Below are 20,477 nucleotides of genomic sequence, written 5' to 3' on the forward strand. Positions count from 1 at the left end.
TTATCAAAGGAAAATAAACATTCACTTAGATTTTTTTTATTGAGTTAATGATAGGTTACAATCTTATGAAATTTCAGTTGTACATTACTGTTTGTCATTCGTGTTGTAGGTGCACCACTTCACCCTTTGTGCCCACCCCCCACCCCATCTTTCCCCTGGTATCCACTAAACTGTTCTTAGTCCACATTTTTAAATTCCTCATATGAGTGGAGTCATACACAGATTATCCTTCTCTAGCTGGCTTATTTCACTTAACATAATTCCCTCAAGGTCCATCCATGTTATTGCAAATGGAATGACTTTGTTCTGTTTTGCAGCTAAGTAGTATTCCATTGTATATATGTACCACATCTTCTTTATCCATTCATCTGTTGCTGGACACTTAGGTTGCTTCCACGTCTTGGCTATTGTAAACAGTGCTGCAATAAACATTGGGGTGCACAGGACTTTTGGGATTGCTGACTTCAAGCTCTTTGGATAAATACCCAGTAGTGGGATGGCTGGATCGTATGGTAGTTCTATTTTTAATTTTTTGAGGAATCTCCATACTGTTTTCCATAGTGGCTGCACCAGTTTGCATTCCCACCAGCAGTGTATGAGGGTTCCTTTTTCTCCACAACCTCTCCAACATTTGTTACTATTAGTTTTAGATATTTTTGTCATTCTAATGGGTGTAAGGTGATATCTTAGTGTAGTTTTGATTTGCATTTCCCTGATGATCAGCGATGATGAGCATCTTTTCATGTGCCTATTGGCCATCCATATATCTTCTTTGGAGAAATGTCTGTTCATGTCTCCAGCCCATTTTTTGATTGGGTTGTTTTGTTTTTCTAAGAGTTCTTTATATATTATGGATATTAAGCCTTTGTCAGATACATGACTTGCAAATATTTTTTCCCAGTTAGTGGGTGGTTTTTTTGTTTCAATCCTGTTTTCATTTGCCTTGAAGAAGCTCTTTAGTCTGATGAGGTCCCATTTGTTTATTCTTTCTATTGTTTCCCTTCTCTGAGAAGGCATGGTGTCCGAAAAGATCCTTTTAATACTGATGTCAAAGAGTGTACTGCCTACGTTTTCTTCTAGAAGCCTTATGGTTTCATATCTCACCTTTAGGTCTTTGATCCATTTTCAGTTTATTCTGGTGAATGGTGAAAAAGAATGGTCAATTTTCATTCTTTTACATGTGGCTTTCCAGTTTTCCCAGTACCGTTTGTTGAAAAGACTTTCTTTTCTCCATTGTATGCCCTCAGCTCCTTTGTCGAAAATAAGCTGTCCACAGATGTGTGGTTTTATTTCTGGGCTTTCAATTCTGTTCCATTGATCTGTGCACCTGTTTTTGTACCAGTACCATGCTGTTTTGATTACTGTAGCTTTGTAGTATGTTTTGAAGTCAGGGATTGTGATGCCTCCCATTTTGTTCTTTTTTCTCAGGATTGCTTTAGAAATTCGAGGTCTTTTGTTGCCCCATATGAATTTTAGGATTCTTTGTTCTAATTCTGTAAAGAATGTCATTGGGATTCTGATTGGGATGGCATTGAATCTATAGATTGCTTTAGGTAGAACGGACATTTTAACTATGTTTATTCTTCCAATCCATGTACATGGAATGTCTTTCCATCTCCTTATGTCGTCATCCAATTCTCTCAGAAAGGCCTTGTAATTTTCATTATATAGGTCCTTCACTTCCTCAGTTAAATTTACCCCAAGGTATTTTATTCTTTTTGTTGCGATTGTGAATGGTATTGTGTTCTTGAGTTCTTTTTCTGTTAGTTCATTATTGGAGTATAGAAATGCTACTGATTTATGCAAATTGACTTTGTACCCTGCAACTTTGCTGTAGTTGTTGATTAATTCTAAGAGTTTTCCAATGGATTCTTTGGGGTTTTCTATATATAAGACCATGTCATCTGCAAACAGCGAGAGTTTCACTTCTTCCCTCCCTATTTGGATTCCTTTTATTCCTTTTTCTTGCCTGATTGCTCTGGCCAGGACCCTCAATACTATGTTGAATAAGAGTGGTGATAGAGGGCATCCTTGTCTCATTCCTGTTTTCAGGGGGATGGCATTCAGTTTTTGCCCATTGAATATGATGTTGGCTATGGGTTTGTCATATATGGCCTTTATTATGTTGAGGTAGTTTCCTTCTATGCCCATTTTGTTCAGAGTTTTTATCATAAATGGCTGTTAGATCTTGTCAAATGCCTTCTCTGCATCTATTGAGATGATCATGTGGTTTTTATTCCTCAGTTTGTTGATGTGGCGTATCACGTTGATTGATTTGCGGATGCTGAACCATCCCTGTGTCCCTGGTATGGATCCCACCTGATCACGATGTATGATCCTTTTGATGAATTGCTGAATTCTGGTTGCCAAAATTTTGTTTAGAATTTTTGCATCTATGTTCATCAGTGATATTGGCCTGTAGTTCTCTTTTTTCGTGGTGTCCTTGTCAGGTTTTGGTATCAGCGTGATGTTGGCCTCATAGAATGTGTTAGGAAGTGTTCCATCTTCCCTAATTTTTTGGAATAGCTTGAAAAGGATAGGTATTAAATCCTCTCTGAAAGTTTGGTAGAATTCCCCAGGAACGCCATCTGGTCCTGGGGTTTTATTCTTTGGGATGTTTTTGATTGCTGTTTCAATCTCTTTCCTTGTGATTGGTCTGTTCAAATTGTCTGCCTCTTCTTGAGTGAGCTTTGGGAGATTGTAGGAGTCCAAGAATTTATCCATTTCCTCTAGGTTATCCATTCTGTTGGCATATAGTTTTTCGTAGTATTCTCTTATAATCCGTTGTATTTCTGCAGGGTCTGTTGTTATTTCTCCTCTTTCATTTCTGATTTTGTTTATTTGAGCTTTCTCCCTTTTTTTCTTTGTAAGTCTGGCTAGTGGTTTGTCAATTTTATTTATCTTCTCAAAAAACCAGCTCTTTGTTTCATTGATCCTTTCTACTGCCTTTTTCGTTTCAATAGTATTCATTTCTGCTCTGATTTTTATTATTTCTCTCCTTCTGCTGACTTTGGGCTTTATTTGTTCTTTTTTCTCTAGTTCAGTTAGATGTAGTTTAAGATTGCCTATTTGGGATTTTTCTTGTTTGTTAAGATGTGCCTGTATTGCAATGAATTTTCCTCTTAATACAGCTTTTGCTATATCCCGTATGAGTTGGTATGGCAAGCTATCATTTTCATTTGTTTCCAGGTATTTTTTTATTTCTTCTTTAAGTTCTTCAATGATCCATTGCTTGTTCAGTAGTGTGTTGTTTAGTCTCCACATCTTTGTGCCTTTCTCAGCTTTAAAAATTCACTTAGATTTTGATCAACTGTTTCTTATATTTAATACTACACTGAAGTATTTACATATTATCTCATAAAAATAGGATTAGAGCTGCAGGCTGGATAAAAATTTGTATTTTTCACAGATACGATTTGTTTTTCATTAGTCTGTGAACCTATTATATGCTATTTCTGAAAAATAAAAATCTGATGAGTTCTCCCACAATCTGATTATACATGGGAATTGAGTCACATAATATTTTGAAAGCTATCTGATCACAAATAGGAAGGTTGAAATAGAATGAATAATTTTAACTTAAATATGAAAAAGGCTTTTAGAAGAATAAAAGACTTCGTTTTGTTTAATTATCGGCAGGGACATCAAAATAAAATATTATGATAATTAAAATCAAATGTTCCATAGGAACTGTACTGAGATATTTCTTGGACAAAGCTAAGTGGTGTGGGGTTCACAGTCTCAACTGAATGCTTCCTTAGATACTAAAAAGGAGTCAAAGGTGTGTCCTGAAAAAAATATAGGCTTTGCTCACAACTACTTATCCCTGTCACAACTAATTCTAATAAAGATGCATGATGAATTTCCAACCAACTGTTACTACTGGTCAGGATTTAACTTTTATATTAGGATTTTGATTCCACTGACTCTTCATCTAATTTCAAAAGTAAGAAACATGTAAGCCAACATTGAAAACACATCAGAAAACAAAAGCTGAAATTATTTGCTAATGAATATCTATCGAACAACTAGATGAATTGGGGTGAATGTCTGGGGAATCCTATATACTCTTCAACCAGTATTCCCCAATGGTAACACCTTGCTTAGTTACAGAGAACAATATCATAACCGGAAAATCGACATTGATTCAATCCATGACCTTATTAAGATTTTACCTGTTTTACACACATATATTTGTGTGTGTGTGTGTGTGTCTATTTAGTTCTATGCAGTTTTATCTTATGTGCACAGCTTTGTGACTACAAAGTCAAGACACAAAGCGGTTGTGTCACACAGATCCTTTCTGCTACCCTTTTATAAACACAGCTGCCACCCTCCCTCCCACTAACCCCCAGCCCCTGTAGGCCCTGAAAGTTTTCCTAGCAATTCAAACAAACATGTAAGGAAGATATAAAATGAATTCTATACAATCTATTCGATTAACTAGAAGAGAAGAGAACAATTTCCAATTCATTCTATAAGGCAAGCATTACACTGATACCAAATACATGGAACACCAGTACAAGAAGAGAAAACTAAAGACCAATATCCCTAATAAGCAAAGACAAAAATACTCAACAAAAATTAGCAGATCATGGGGCCAGCCCTGTGGCAGAGTGGTTAAGTTTGTGCGCTCTGCTTTGGCGGCCCAGGGTTTCACCAGTTCAAATGCTGGGTGCGGACATGGCACTGCTCATCAGGCCGCACTGAGGCGGAATGCCACATGCCACAACTAGAAGGACTCACAACTAAAAATACACAACTATGTACCAGGGGGCTTTGGGAGAAAAAGGAAAAATGAAATCTTTGGGGGGAAAAAATAACTTATCAAAACCAGTAATATAAAAAGAACAATACAATGTGACAAATTAGGATTTGCTCTAGGACAGAAAGGTGGTTTGACACTCACAAATCAATCTCTGATTAAAAAAAAGACCCAACTATACAATAAACTCATTTTAAATATAAAGACACAAATAGAAATAAGGGATGAAGAAAGATGTAACATTGCAACACAGATCAAAAGAACAATAAAGTAACTATATTAATTTCAAACTAAGCAGACTTCTGAGAAAGAAAAATTATGAAATTTTGGGGATATAAAGATAAAGAGGAGGGGCCAGCCTGGTGGCACAGCAGTTAAGTTTACATGTTCCACTTTGGCGGCCTGGGGTTCGCCAGTTCAGATCCCGGGTGCAGACCTACACACCACTTATCAAGCCATGCTGTGGCAGGTGTCCCCCATTTAAAGTAGAGGAAGACAGGCACAGATGTTAGCTCAGGGCCAGTTTTCCTCAGCAAAAGAAGAGGAGGATTGGCAGTAGATGTTAGCTCAGGGCTAATCTTCCTCATTAAAAAAAAAAAGATAAAGAGGAATATTACATAATGATAAAAGGGTCAATTCTCTAAGACATAACAATCCTTAATGTACATGTACCTAATAACAGAGCACCAAAATATATAAGGCAAAAACTGACAGAAATACAAAGACAAACAGATGAATCCAAAATTACAGCTGAAGACTTCAACACCCCTCTATCAGAAACAGACAGATCCAGCAGGCAGAAAATCAATAAGGACATAGCAGAACTGAACACTGCCATCAATCAACTGCATCTAATTAACATTTATAGAATAATTCATTTAAAACAGAAGAATACACATCTTCTCAAGCTCACATGCTTAGAGAGAAATTTATAACACTGAATGCATGTATTAAAAAAGGAGACAACTCTAAAATCAATAATCTAAACTTCCAGCTTTGGAAAACTAGAAAAAAAAAAGAGCAAATTAATTCCAAAGTAAGCAGAAGAAAACAAAAAAGAAAAAGAGGGCAGAAATCAATGAAATTGAAAACAGAAAATCAATAGAGAAAACCAACAAAACCAAAAGGTGGTTCTTTGAAAAGATCAAAAAAATTGATAAACCCCTACCCAGGTCAACTAAGAAAAAAACATTAGATACTAATTACTAATATCATAAATGAAAGAGAGGTGATCACTACTGATCCCATGGATATTACATAAAAATAATAAAGAAATGCTATGAAAAACTCTATGCTGACAAATTTGATAAGTGAGATGAAATGGACCAATACCTTGAAAGACACAATCTATCAAAACTTACGCAGGAGAAATACATAATCTGAATAGGCCCACATCTATTAAAGAAATTGAATCAATATTTAATACCTTCCAAAATAGAAAGTACTGGGGGGGCGGGGGGCTGGCCCTATGGCCCAGCAGTTAAGTCTGCGCGCTCTGCTGCGGTGGCCCAGGGTTTCACCAGTTTGGATCCTGGGCGTGGACACAGCACTGCTCGTCAGGCCACGTTGAGGCAGTGTCCCACATGACACAACTAGAAGGATGTGCAACTAAGATATACAACTATGTACCGGGGGGATTTGGGGAGATGAAGCAGAAATAAATAAATAAATAAAAGATTGGCAACAGTTGTTAGCTCAGGTGCCGATCTTTAAAAAAAAAAAAAAGAAAAAGAAAGCACTGGGCCCAGACAAGCTCCCCGTAAACTCCACCAAACATTTAAGGAAGCAATTATACAAATTCTCTACAATCTCTCCCAGAAAACAGAAGCAGAGGAACACTTCCAAATTCATTCTATGAGGCCAGCATTACCTTAATACGACAACCAGAAAAACGCAAGAAAGAAAAACTATCCAATACCTCTTATGAACATAGTTGCAAAAATTCTCAACAGAGTCAAATCCAACAACGTATAAAAAGAATTATATATCATGAACAAGTGAGATTTATTTCAAGTATGCAATGCTAGTTAAACATTAGAAAATTCATTAATGTCAAGAAGCCAAAGAAGAAAAATCAAATGATCTTATCAATGGATGCAGAAAAAACATATGACAAAATGTGAATTGTGTATTGGAAGCCCTAGATAATGCAATAAGACAAGAAAAGGAAATAAAAGATATACAGACTGGGAAGGAAAAAATAAAACTTTTATTTGAAATGACATAATTGTCTATGTAGAAAATCCCAGACTCAATTTAAAAAAACCTCTTTGAACTAATAAGCAATTAAAGCAATGGTGCAGGCAAGATGAATATACGAAAGTCAATTCCTTTCTTATATGAAAGTAATGAAAAATTGGAATTTGAAATTAAAAACACAATAACATTGACATCTACACTAAAAAAATTAAACACGTATGTACAAATCTAACAAAATACATATAAAATCTATGAGGAAAACTACAAAACTCAGATGAAAAATATCAAAGATCTAAATAAACAGAGAGATATTCCATGTACATGGACAGGAAGACTCAATATTGTCAAGATGTCAGTTCTTCCCAATTTGATCTACAGAGTCAACACAATTCCAATCAATATCCCAGTAAGTTATTTTGAGAATATCAACAAACTGATTCTAAATTTTAAATAGAAAGGCAAAAGACCCAGAATTACCAACACAATATTGAAGAACAACAAACTTGGAGGACTGATACTCCCAACTTCAAAACTTACTGTACGGTAACCAAGCTAGCATATTAACAAAACAACAGAAAACCAGATCAACAGAACAGAAGAGATAGCTAAGAAACAGATCCACACAATGTAATAACTGATTTCTGACAAGGGAACAATGGGAATTCAATGGAAAAAGGCTAGTGTTTTCAACAAATGGTGCTGAAACAACCGGACATCCACATATAAAGAAATAAATGGAGACACAAATTTTACACTTTCCAAAAAATTAACTCAAAATGGATCATAGATCTAAATGTAAAACACAAAACTATAAAACTTCTAAAAGATAACATAGGAGAAAATCTAGGTGTCCTTGTTTGGGGCAGTTACTTCTTAGATGTAACACGTGAAGCACAATCCATGAAGGAAAAACTCATAATTTGGGCTTCATTAAAATTAAAAACTTCTGCTCTGTGAAAGACACTGTAAAAAGAATAAAACAATAAGACACAGACTAGAAAAAAATCTTTACAAAACACATATCTGATGAAGGACTGGTATCCAAAATATACAAGGAATGCTTAAACTCAAAAATAAGAAAACAAACAACCCAATCAAAAACTGAGCCAAAGATCTGAACACACACCACACCAAAGAAGATATACAGACGACAAATATGCATTTGAAAAAGAAGCTCAAAAAAATATGCCATCAGGGAATTGTAAATTAAAACAACAATGAGAGGGGGCAGGCCTGTAGTCGAGTGGTTAAGTTCGCACACTTCAGCGGCCCAGGGTTTTGCCGGTTTGGATCCTAGGTGCGGACATGGCACCGCTCGTCAGGCCATGCTGAGGCGGCGTCCCACACAGCACAACCAGAGACACAACTAGAATACACAACTATGTACTGGGGGGCTTTGGGGAGAAGAAAAAAAGCAAAGAAGAAGATTGGCAACAGTTGTTAGCTCAGGTGCCAATCTTCAAAAAAAGAAAAGAATTCCTTTCTGCAGTAAGAAAAAAAAAACCCCACCACAATGAGATACCAATGGCTAAAACCCAAAAACAATGACGACACCAAATGTTGGCCAGGATGTGGAACAACAGAAAACCTCATCACTTGCTGGTGTGAATGCAACATGGTACAACCATTTTGGAAGACAGCTTGGCAATTCCTGACAAAACTAAACACACTCTGAACGTATAATCCAGCAATTGCACTCCTTGGTATTTACAAAAACAAGCTGGAAACTTATGTCCACACAAAAACCTGATCCAACTGTTTACTGTAGCTTTATTCATAATTGTCAAAACTTGGAAGCAACCAAAATGTCTTTCAATAGATGATGGATAAACCAACTGTGGTACATCCATAAAATGGAATAATATTCAGCAATAAAAGCAAATGATAGTGGGGGAGGCTGTGAATGTGTGAGGGCAGGGGACATGTAGGAACTGTCAGTACTTTCTGCTCAATTTTGTTGTGAACCTAAAGCTGCTCTACAAAATAGTCTTTTAGAAAAAATTCTTTTTTTAAAGAAATGAGCTATCAAGCCACAAAAAGATATGGATGAACATAAAAGCATACTGCTAAGGGAAAGAAGCCAATCTGAAAAGGCGTTATGACTCCAAGTATATGATATTATGGAAAAGGCAAAACTATGGAGATACTAAAAAGATCAGTGGAACAAAAGAGATTTTTAGAACAGTGAAATTATTCTGTATTACACTATAATGGTGGATATATGTCATTATACATTTCTTTTTTGTTGTTAATTTTTTTAGCCAGTGATTTTTTTTTTTCAGTTTTATTTATTTATTTATTTATTTTGAGGAAGATTAGCCCTGAGCTAACTGCTGCCAAACCTCCTCTTTTCGCTGAGGAAGACTGGCCCAGAGCTAACATCTCTGCCCATCTTCCTCTACTTTATATGTGAGACGCCTACCACAGAATGGTGTGTCAAGCGGTGCCATGTCTGCACCCAGGATCCAAACTGGCAAATCCTGGGTCGCCGAAGCGGAACATGCGCACTTAACCACTGCACCACCGGCAGGCCCCTATACATTTCTTAAAACATAGAGAATATACTACAAAAAGAGTGAAACCTAAAGTAAACTATGGACTTTAGTTAACAATAACATATCAGGGATGGTTCCAGTTCAAAATGACGACATAGGGGACTCCTGAACTCACCTCCTCCCATGGACCCACCAAATCTACAGCAACTTATGAAATAATTCCCTCTGAAAGAAATCCAGAAACTAGCTGAGCAACTCCTAAACATCAAACAAATGAGAAAATATCCTACACCAAAACAAGTGAGAGGGCCTGCAACCCAATCTTGCCATAAACACCACTCCCAGCAAGACAGAACACAACCAGGAGGAGCTCACAACTCCCAGCTTCTCCCTAAGGAACAAACGGTTTGGACCTCCTATCTGGCACTCCAACCTCTAATGTTATCACCAAGAAGATAGGCCCCCAAAAAACCCAGCTTTGAAAGCCAACAGGGTTTGCACCTATGAGACCCACAAAGCTACAGCAAACTAAGAGACAGTTCTTAAAAGGCTCACATGAACTCACTGTGGCTAACCCTCCAAGACCTAGCATAGAGGCAACAGACTAAAACACGCCCTGTATTTCTGTGAAAGAGGAGGATTTATTTATCTTAAAAGCTGTCGCCTGAGGGGCAGGCTTCTAACTTAACATGTTCTAGGGGCTTAAACAATTTAAGATTCATCTCCTACACAGGATCACTCCTTCAAGACCAGGAGAGGCGGCTGTTTTATCTAACGCACAGAAACCAACCCAAGAATGAAGGAAAATAAAGCAGAGGAATACATTCCAACCAAAAGAACAAAATAAAACCTCAGGAAAAGACCTTAATGAAACAGAAGTAACTGACTTACCTGATAAAGCATTCAAAATAATGATCATAAAGATGATTAATGAAATCAGTAGAACACTGCGCGAACAAAGTAAAAATTTCAACAAAGAGAAAATATAAGAAAGTATAAACAGAAATCACAGGGCTAAAGAATACAATAACAGAACTGAAAATTCCAATAGAGGCAGTCAACAGCAGACTAGACGAAGCAGAAGAAATGATCAGCGAACTCGAATACAGAGCAGTAGAAGTCCTCCAATCAGAGGAGCAAAAAGAATGAAAAACATTGAGGATATATTAAGAGACTTATGAAACAACACCAAGCAGAACCACATTTACATTACAGGGGTCCCAGAAGGAGAAAAGAGAGAGAAGGGCAGAAAACTTACTTGAAGAAATAATGGCTGAAAACTTCCCCAACCTGGGGAAGGAAACAGACATCCACATCCAGGAAGCCCAGAAAGTTCCAAATGAGATGAATTCAAGAAACCTACACCAAGACACATTAAATTAAATTGTAAAAAGTTAAAGACAAAGAGAGAATCTAAAAGGCAGCAAGAGAAAAACAACTTGTTATGTTCAAGGAAACCCCCATAAGACTATCAGCAGATTTTTCAGCAGAAGTTTAGCAGGCCAGAAGAGAGTGGCACAATATATTCAAAGTGCTGGAAGAAATGAAAACAGCCAACCAAGAATAAACCCAGAAAAGCTGTCCTTCAGAATTGAAAGAGAGAGAAACTGTTTTCCAGACAAGCAAAAGATGAAGGAGCTCAGCACCACTAGACCTGCCTTACAAGAAATTCTGAATGGATTTCCATTAAGCCAAAATGAAACAGTACTAATCAGTAACAGGAAAACATATGAAAGTATAAATCTCACTGATAAAGATAAATATAAAGTTAAATTCACAATAATTAAATGCAATAATCATGGTGGGCTGACACCTATAAATTTAGTATGAAAGTTTAAAAAAGTAATAAAAATAACTATAACTTGTTAATGAATACATAAAATAAAAAGATGTAAGTTGTGACATCAAAAACATAAAATGTGGGGGGAGAGTAAAAATATATAGAGCTTTAGAATGCACTGGAACTTAAGGGGTTATCAACTTCAAATAGACTGTTATAAATATGAGATGTTTTATGAAAGCCTGAAGTAAACATAAAGCAAAAACCTACAGTAGATACACAAAAGATAAAGAGAAAGGAATCAAAGCACATCACTACAGAAAATCACCAAATCACAAAGAAAGAGAGTAAGAGAAAAAGAAACAAAGGAATTACAAAATAGCCAAAAAACAATTAAAATGGCAATATGTCCATATCTATCAATAATTAAATGCAAATGAACTCAATTCTTCAATCAAAAGACACAGAATGACTGAATGGATTGAAAGACAAGGCCCAACTATATTCTGCCTACAAGAGACTCACTTTAGCTTTAAGAATGCACACAGAATGAAAGTGATGGGATGGGAAAAGATATTCCACGCAAATGGAAACCAAAAGAAAGCTGGGGTAGCTATACTTGTATGATACAAAAGAGACTTCAAGACAAAGACCGTATTAAGACACAAAAAAGGTCATTATGTAATGATAAAGAGGTCAATTCAATAAGAGGATATAACATTTGTAAATATTTATACACCCACTATAGAAGCACCTAAATATTTATCTATTTGCTTATATATAATATGTGCTTTATGTAAATATTAATAGATCTAAAGGGACAAATAGACAGCAATACATTAACAATAGGGGACTTCAATTTCTCACTTTCATCAATGGATAGATCATATAGACAAAATCAATAAGGAAACACTGGGGCTGGACCAGTGGCACAGTAGTTAAGTTTGCACGTTCCACTTCTTGGCAGCCCGGGTTCACCAATTCAGATACCGGGTGCAGACATGGCACCACTTGGCAAAAGCCATGCTGCGGTAAGCGTCCCACGTATAAAGTGGAAAAAGCTGGGCATGGATGTTAGCTCAGGGCCAGTCTTCCTCAGCTAAAAGAGGAGGTTTGGCAGTAGTTAGCTCAGGACTAATCTTCCTCAAAAATAAAATAAAATAAGGAAACAGTGGACTTAACAGATTAGACCAGATGGACTTAACAGACATTTACAGGCCATTCCATCCATCCAAAAGCATCAGAACATACATTCTTCGCAAACATACATGAACATTCTCCAAGACAGATCATATGTTAGGCCACAAAGCAAGTCTTAATAAACTTAAGAAGACTGATATCATATCAAGCATCTTTTCCAACCACAAAGATATCAAACAATACATCAATTACAAGAAAAAAACTGGAAAATTCACAAATGTATGAAGATTAAACAACATGCTGCTGAACAACCAATTGATCAACGAATAAATCAAAGGAGAAATTAAAAAGTACCTGGAGACAAATCAAAATGAAAATATGACATGCCAAAATTTATGGGATACAGCAAAAGCGGTACTAAGAGGGAAGTTTATAGCAATACAGGCCTACCTCAAGAAACAAGAATAATCTCAAATAAACAATCTAACAGTGCACCCAAATGAACTAGAAAAAGAAGAACAAACCCAAAATCAGCAAAAGGAAGGGAATAAAAATCAGACAAGAGGGGCTAGCCCAGTGGCGCAGCAGTTAAGTGCGCACGTTCCACTTTGGCGGCCCAGGGTTCGCCAGTTCGGATCCCAGGTACAGACGCAGCAGCACTTGGCAAGCCATGCTGTAGTAGGCGTCCCACATAGAAAGAAGACGAAGACGGGCACGGATGTTAGCTCAGGGCCAATCTACCTCAGAAAAAAGAGGAGGATTGGCAGCAGTTAGCTCAGAGCTAATCGTCCTCAAAAAAAAAAATCAGAGATGAAATAGACTAAAAATAAACAGAAAAAAAAATCAATGAAACTAAGAGCTGATTCTTTGAAAAGATAAAATTGAGAAACCTTTAGCTAGACTCAACAAAAAAAAAGAGAGAAGGCTTAAATAAATAAAATCAGAAACAAAAGAGGAGAAATTACAACAGACACCTCAGAAATACAAAGTCTAATAAGAGAATACTGCAAAAAGCTATACACCAACTAATGGGATAATCTACAAGAAATGGTTAAATTCTTAGAATCAGGCAAGCTTCCAAAACTGAATCAAGAAGAAATAGAAAATTTGAATAGATGAATCACCAGTAAGGAAATTGAAACAGTAATCAAAAACCTCCCAAAAAACAAAAAAGTACAGGCCCAGATGGCTTCCCTGGTGAATTCTGCCAAACATTCAAAGAAGACTTAATACCTATCCTTCTCAAACTCTTTCAAAAAGTTGAAGAGGAGGGGAAGCTTCCTAACTCATTCTATGAGGCCAATATTATCCTGATACCAAAACCAGACAAGGACAAGACAAAAAAAGAAATTACAGGTCAACATCACTGATGAACACAGATGCAAAAATCCTAAACAAAATATTAGCAATTCAAATGCAACAATACATTAAGAAGATCGGATACCATGATCAAGTGGGATTTATTCCAGGGATGCAGGGATGGTTCAACATCCACAAATCAATCAACATGATATACCACATTAAAAAAATGAAGAGTAAAAATAACATGATCATCTCAAGGGATGCAGAGAAAGCATTCAACAAGACAAAGCATCCATTTATGATAAAGACTCTGTATAAAATGGGTATAGAAGGAAAGTACCTCAACATAATAAAGACCATATATGACAAATCCACAGTTAATATCATACTCAATGGTGAAAAACTGAAAGCTATCCCTTTAAGAACAGGAACCAGACAAGGATGTCCACTTTCACCACTCTTATTCAACACAGTATTGAAGTCCTAGCCAGAGCAACAGGTAAGAAAAAGAAATAAAAGGGGTCTGAATCGGAAAGAAAGAAGTAAAACTCTCACTATTTGCAGATGACATAATTTTATATATAGAAAACCCTAAAGAATCCACCAAAAAACTATTAGAAATAATCAGCGAATACAGTAAAGTTGCAGGATACAAAATCAACATACAAAAATCAGTTGCATTTTGATACACTAACAATGATATAGCAGAAAGAGAAATTAAGAATACAATCCCGGGGCCAGCCCTGTGGCCGAGTGGTTAAGTTCATGCACTCCGCTTTGGCGGCCCAGGGTTTTGCTGGTTCGGAACCTGGGCACAGACGTGGCACCACTCATTAGGCCACGCTGAGGTGGCGTCCCACGTGCCACAACTAGAAGGACCCACAACTAAAATATACAACTATGTACTGGGGGGATCTGGGGAGAAAAAAAAAGAATACAATCTCATTTACAATCGCAACAAAAAGAATAAAACATCTAGGAATAAATTTAACCAAAGAGGTGAAAGACCCATACACCGAAAACTATAAAACACTGTTGAAAGAAATCAAAGACATAAAGAAATGGAAAGACATTTCATGCTCTTGGATTGGAAGAATTAACATAGTTAAAGTGTCCATACTTCCTAAAGCAATCTACAGATTCAGTGCAACCCCTATCAAAAACTCAACAACATTTTTCACAGAAATAAAACAAAGAATCCTAAAATCTATATGGAACAACAAAAGACCCCAAATAGCCAAAGACATCTGGAGCAAAAAGAACAAAGCTGGAGGCATCACACTCCCTGATTTCAAAATACACTACAAAGCTATAATAATAAAAACAGCATGGTACTGGTACAAAAACAGACACACAGATCAACGGAACAGAACTGAGGGCCCAGAAGTAAACCCACATCTATGGACAGCTAATTTTCTACAGGGGAGCCAAAAACATAGAATGGAGAAAGGAAAGTCTCTTAGTAAATGTTGCTGGGAAAATGGGACAACCACATGCAAAAGAACTAAAGTAGACCACTATCTTACACCTTACACAAAAATTAACTCAAAATGGATTAAAGACTTGAATGTAAGACCTGAAACCATAAAACTTCTAGAAGAAAACACAGGCAGTACATTCTTCAACATCAGTCTTAGCAGCACCTTTTCAAATACCATGTCTCACCAGGCAAGGGAAACAAAAGAAAAAATAAACAGGACCACATCCAACTAAAAAGTTTCTGCACAACAAAGGAAACTATGAACAAAATAAAAAGACAACCTAACAATTGGGAGAAGATATTTGCACACCATAGATCAGATAAGGGGTTAATATCCAAAATATACAAAGAACTCATACATCTCACCAACAAAGAAAGAAACAACCCAACTAAAAAACGGGCAGGGGCTGGCCCAGTGGTGTAGTGGTTAAGTGTGTGTGCTCCACCTTGGCAGCCTGGGGTTCGCAGGTTCAGATCCCGGGTGTGGACCTACGCACCACTCATCAAGCCATGCTGTCGCAGCATCCCACATACAAAATAGAGGAAGACTGCCACAGATGTTAGCTCAGGGACAGTCTTCCTTGAGCAAAAAGAGGAAGACTGGCAATGGATGTTAGCTCAGGGCCAATCTTCCTCACCAAAAAAAAAATGGGGCAAAAGATCTGAACAGACATTTTTCCAAAGAAGATATACAGATGGCCGACAGATATGTGAAAAGACAATGAGATATCACCTCATACCCGTCAGAATGGCTATAATTAACAAGACAAGAAAAGACAAGTGTTTGAGAGGATGTAGAGAAAAGGGAACTCTCATACAGTGCTAGTGGGAATGCAAACTATTACAGCCACTATGGAAAACAGTATGGAGATTTCTCAAAAAATTAAGAATAGAACTACCATATGATCCAGGTCTTCCACTTCTGGGTATTTATCCAAAGAACATGAAAACACAAATGCGTAAAGATATCTGCACCCCTATGTTCATTACAGCATTATTGACAATAGCTAAGACTTGGAAACAACCTAAGTGCCCATCAAGCAACAAAGAAGATGTGGTTTATATACACAATGGAATACTACTCAGCTATAAAAAAAAAAAGGTGAAATCTTGCCATTTGTAACAACATGGATGGAACTTGAGGGCATTATAGTAAGCGAAATAAGCCAGACAGAGAAAGTCAAGTACCACATAATTTCACTAATAAGTAGAAGACAATAACAATAACAAACAAACAAACAGATACCGAGATTAGATTGGTGGTTACCAGGGGGGAACCGGGGAGGAAGGAAGGCAAAAGGAGTGTAGGGCACATGTGTATGGTGATGGATGGTAATTAGTCTTTGGGTGGTGAACACAGAAATCGAAATACAATGATGTACACCTGAAATCTATATAACATTATAAACCAATGTTACCTCAATAAAACAGTACTATTTAATAATTACATTTTTAAAAAATATTAAAGCAACTAATATTAATGACAAATCTTTCCTCTGAGAACAAGTTATAATAAACTGTTAATTTTTCTTGTCTGTAACATAAAAACACATATATTCAAGGTGACTTAAAATTTCTTATCCTAGGACCTTGAGAGTATTATGCTAAGTGAAATAAGTCAGACAAAGAAAGACAAATACCATATGATTTCATTCACACATGGGAGATAAACAAACACACACAGATACGGAGAACAGACTGGTGGTTACCAGAGGGGAAGAGGAGGAGGGGGGAAGGCAAAATGGGTAAAGGGGCACAGACAGGTGACAGACAGAAACTAGACTTTTGGTGGTGAACACAATGCAGTCTACGTGGAAGCTGAAATATAATGATGCACATGTGAAATTTACAGTTATAAACGAATGTGACCTCAATAAAATAAAAACAAAACTTATCCTAAAATGCTACTGTTATGAACTGAATTATGTCGCCCCTAAAATTCATATTGTGAAGTCCTAACCATCAATATGACTTTAGGTGGAGACAGGACCTTCACATATGTAATTAAGTTTAAATGAGGTCAGAAGGGTAGTGACCTAATCCAGCAGGACTGGTGCCCTTATAAGAGTTCAGGAATGTGGGTAAACAGAAAAAAGGCTATATGAGGACACAGCAAGAAGATGGTCATCAGTAAGCCAAGGAGAGAGGCCTTACAGAAACCAACCCTGCCAGCACCTTGATCTTGGACTTCTAGACTCCAGAATTGTGAGAAACTGTAAGAAAGTAAATTTCTGTTGTTTAACTCACTCAGTCTATCATATTTTGTTATGATAGCCCTAACAGACTAATATAACCTCAAATGGATAAACTGGAAAATCTGAGAAAAATTCTACTTTTAAAAAATTAACCAAGAGTTATACGAGGCAGGAGAAAAAAATAATACTTAAAAAGTACTATGTTAAGCCTTATTCACAAGAGCTCTATAACAATGCTTAATAATGACAAAATTAAAGTCCAGATTTAAAATCAGAATATCTTTTGAAATACTGTTGTGTCATCCTTTAAGATATACCCTTTCAAATTTACAAAACAAGAGCAAATGCTTCTAATAAGCTTAATATTCTTGTAAATTTAAAATATATTTTACAATTATGAGATTTATATTTCATGAAGAAAACAACCATGCGTAAGGTATACTTGATTTAAACCAAAGACGACTCTAACCTCAAAGCATCATTTTAACATATGTAATAAAGTTTACATAAACTAATTTAAAAACTTGCAATTAAATAACACAAGAAAGCCCAAAAAAGGACATATAAAAAATAAAAATTCAATTTTACTAAAATATTTAATCATACGAAATAACACTATATATTTAAAAGAATTTAGTTTTAATTTACCCCCTGCAAAGGGAGATCCCAGTGTTCTGAGCGTCTGAGTTTGGACAGTGGTGACTGAACATGAACTGCTTCTGGTTTTGCGTTTAACATCCTTGTTATCTGAAACCAGAACGAGAAAATAATCAGTTTAACTGAAATATAAATAAGAGCTGAATCAGCTAAGAGAACCATTATATTAATCTACATTAATATTTTGTTATTAGTTTTAAATAGTTTTAAATTTCGTGCCTAATTTATAGGCAGTTAAATATAACTTTATAAAATAACTTCTCATTCAGTATAAAAGTAGACAGACGAAGTATCACAGTATCTTCCTAACTATCCTCTTACCTGCAGTCTCTTTCCCTTCTAATCTTTCCAACTCTATCCCCAGAGTTCTCTAATACACAGATCTAATTAGCTACATACTTAAAATACAACAATAGCATCCATTATATAGAAAAAACACTTCACAATCTGGGCTCTTTCACATCACCCACCCGGCACAAACTCTAGACCTCAACCACACGGAGTTTGTTCGACCTTCTTCAAACTTGTCATATTATTTTATATCTCCAGACCTTTGTATGTACCGCTCCCTCAATCTAGAATGCCTTCCCCCTACTTCTCCCTTGTGAAAAACCTCAGATTCTGTTTAAAATTATTCCCTTATCCACACAACCATCACTCTCACACCAAGGCATTCCTTTCTCTGGGTATTAGTAGTTGGTACCTTTATATTACATTATTTATATTACACATATCATACTATATTAAAATTATTTGTCTACATGTCTGTCTTCTTCTCCAGCCTTTGGAGGTCCTTAGACAGAGTGCCCTGACTTAGCTACCATTATGTCTCCAAGGTGTATGGCTCACGTTATGCTAAATAAACAAACGAAAGAATACATGGATTATAGCCACAAGTTTGAAATCATTTATTTAGAACATACATATCTGAACTTTCACATTAAGAGAAAGTTATCAATGATGGTTAAGCATCAAATTCAGCCTAGAAAATATAACATATAGTAAGCACTGTATCAACTACAACCAGTAACAAACCATAAATAATTTTAATGAGAGTAAAGCATAAGTCAGGAAGACAGAATAAATTTGAAGAAAGGGCATCTCAACTCTTTTATTTCACTAGTACCCCTGAGTTAATCCTCCTGGGCACCAGTAACTTCTTAATTATTTATACATAATCTGTATAAAAAAGCACCTCTTTATAATTCTTCATCTGCAAAAGAGGTTAACGCTAAATCAATCATTTCCTTCATATTCTTATTTAGGAAAGAACAGTTGCTTCCTCTCAGGATAAGGCAAGAGCTTCAGGCTGTTCACACCCATGGCTCTTTTGTGAGTAGGTTATTTAGCCTACATTGGATACTGTGGCATATAGTATTTTGCAAAGATGGCCACACCAATATTCCACATCCCACATGCTCTTCTTATATGTGACATTGACAGTCCTCCAACATCAGGTCGGTCTACGTTCCTTCCCCTTGAATCTGTGCAGACCTGTGACCTCCAAAGCTAAATCATAAAAGGCAACAGAGCTCGATTGCTTCAGCCTGGCTCTCACGCTTGTGTGTTCTCCCTTCCTTCCTCCCTCTTTTTTTCTCTCACTGTCTCTCCATATATACGCCTTGGGAGCCCTGAGCCAATAGGTAAAAAATCTTCGATACCCTGAAGCTGCTATGCTAGAAAGGTCACATGGGAAGGCTAAAAATAAATATATACACACCAAGAAATCTGAGTCTTCTCAGCACAGGTATCAAGATAAGTGAGCGAGTGAGTCTTTAAGACGATTCCAGGCTCCAGCCTCCAAGCCAACTCAGGTAACTCCAAGTGGAACAAAGAAAAGCTATCTCCAGTTGAACTCTGCCCAGACTGCAGTCATGAGCAAAATAAGTTTAAAGTGCTAAACTTGGAGGCAATTTGTTACATGGCCCTAGTAATAACCTAAAAAGATAAAGCTCAAACTTATAGGAAGGTAAGTGAGATTTAGAAAAAGTAAGAGTTGAGTTTAAGTGTTGAGCATTTTGTAAAATGAGTATCTTAAAGACTGTTGATGTCTTCTGTGGAAGATTTTATAGTCTTTTTTCACAGTGATTAGTTTTTATCAATTTATCTGAGAGGCTTAGATTCAACGAATTATTTACTCTAATAAATATTCATGTATACTCCCATTAGGGTGAATATAAAATATAATCTATCCTATTTTCAAAGAGTAGCTCTCTACTTCCTCAAAGTACAGACACATGAAATCTGGATATTTATTAAAACTCTAAACTAGCATCAAAAGCCTTGAAAATCAAAGTATATGTAAATAGTTACGAACAGGGATATAGACTATGTATTACTTATAATACAGAAAAACTAGAAACAATGATAATAAAAGAACAATTAAACAAAATTATGGTAAAGCCAAACAACGAAATACTATACAGTTGTTATTAAATAACATGTTCCAGAATAATCATCAATG

At 36.3% G+C, this 20,477-nt stretch overlaps 1 protein-coding gene across 6 annotated transcripts in view; it reads right to left on the reverse strand.

Annotated features, from left to right (window-relative positions):
* SENP7 (SUMO specific peptidase 7) overlaps nucleotides 1-20,477 on the reverse strand; it is a 141,186-nt gene that overhangs the window by 103,981 nt on the left and 16,728 nt on the right. For all 6 annotated transcript variants that reach the window (XM_014853242.3, XM_014853247.3, XM_014853246.3 and 3 more), the window contains exon 3: nucleotides 18,005-18,103. In XM_014853242.3, the coding sequence (XP_014708728.1) occupies nucleotides 18,005-18,103 (99 nt within the window). The remainder of the gene's footprint in view (nucleotides 1-18,004; nucleotides 18,104-20,477) is intronic.

This window comes from Equus asinus, chromosome 5 (genome assembly GCF_041296235.1).
Source record: "Equus asinus isolate D_3611 breed Donkey chromosome 5, EquAss-T2T_v2, whole genome shotgun sequence".
In the NCBI taxonomy this organism is placed as follows: domain Eukaryota; kingdom Metazoa; phylum Chordata; class Mammalia; order Perissodactyla; family Equidae; genus Equus; species Equus asinus.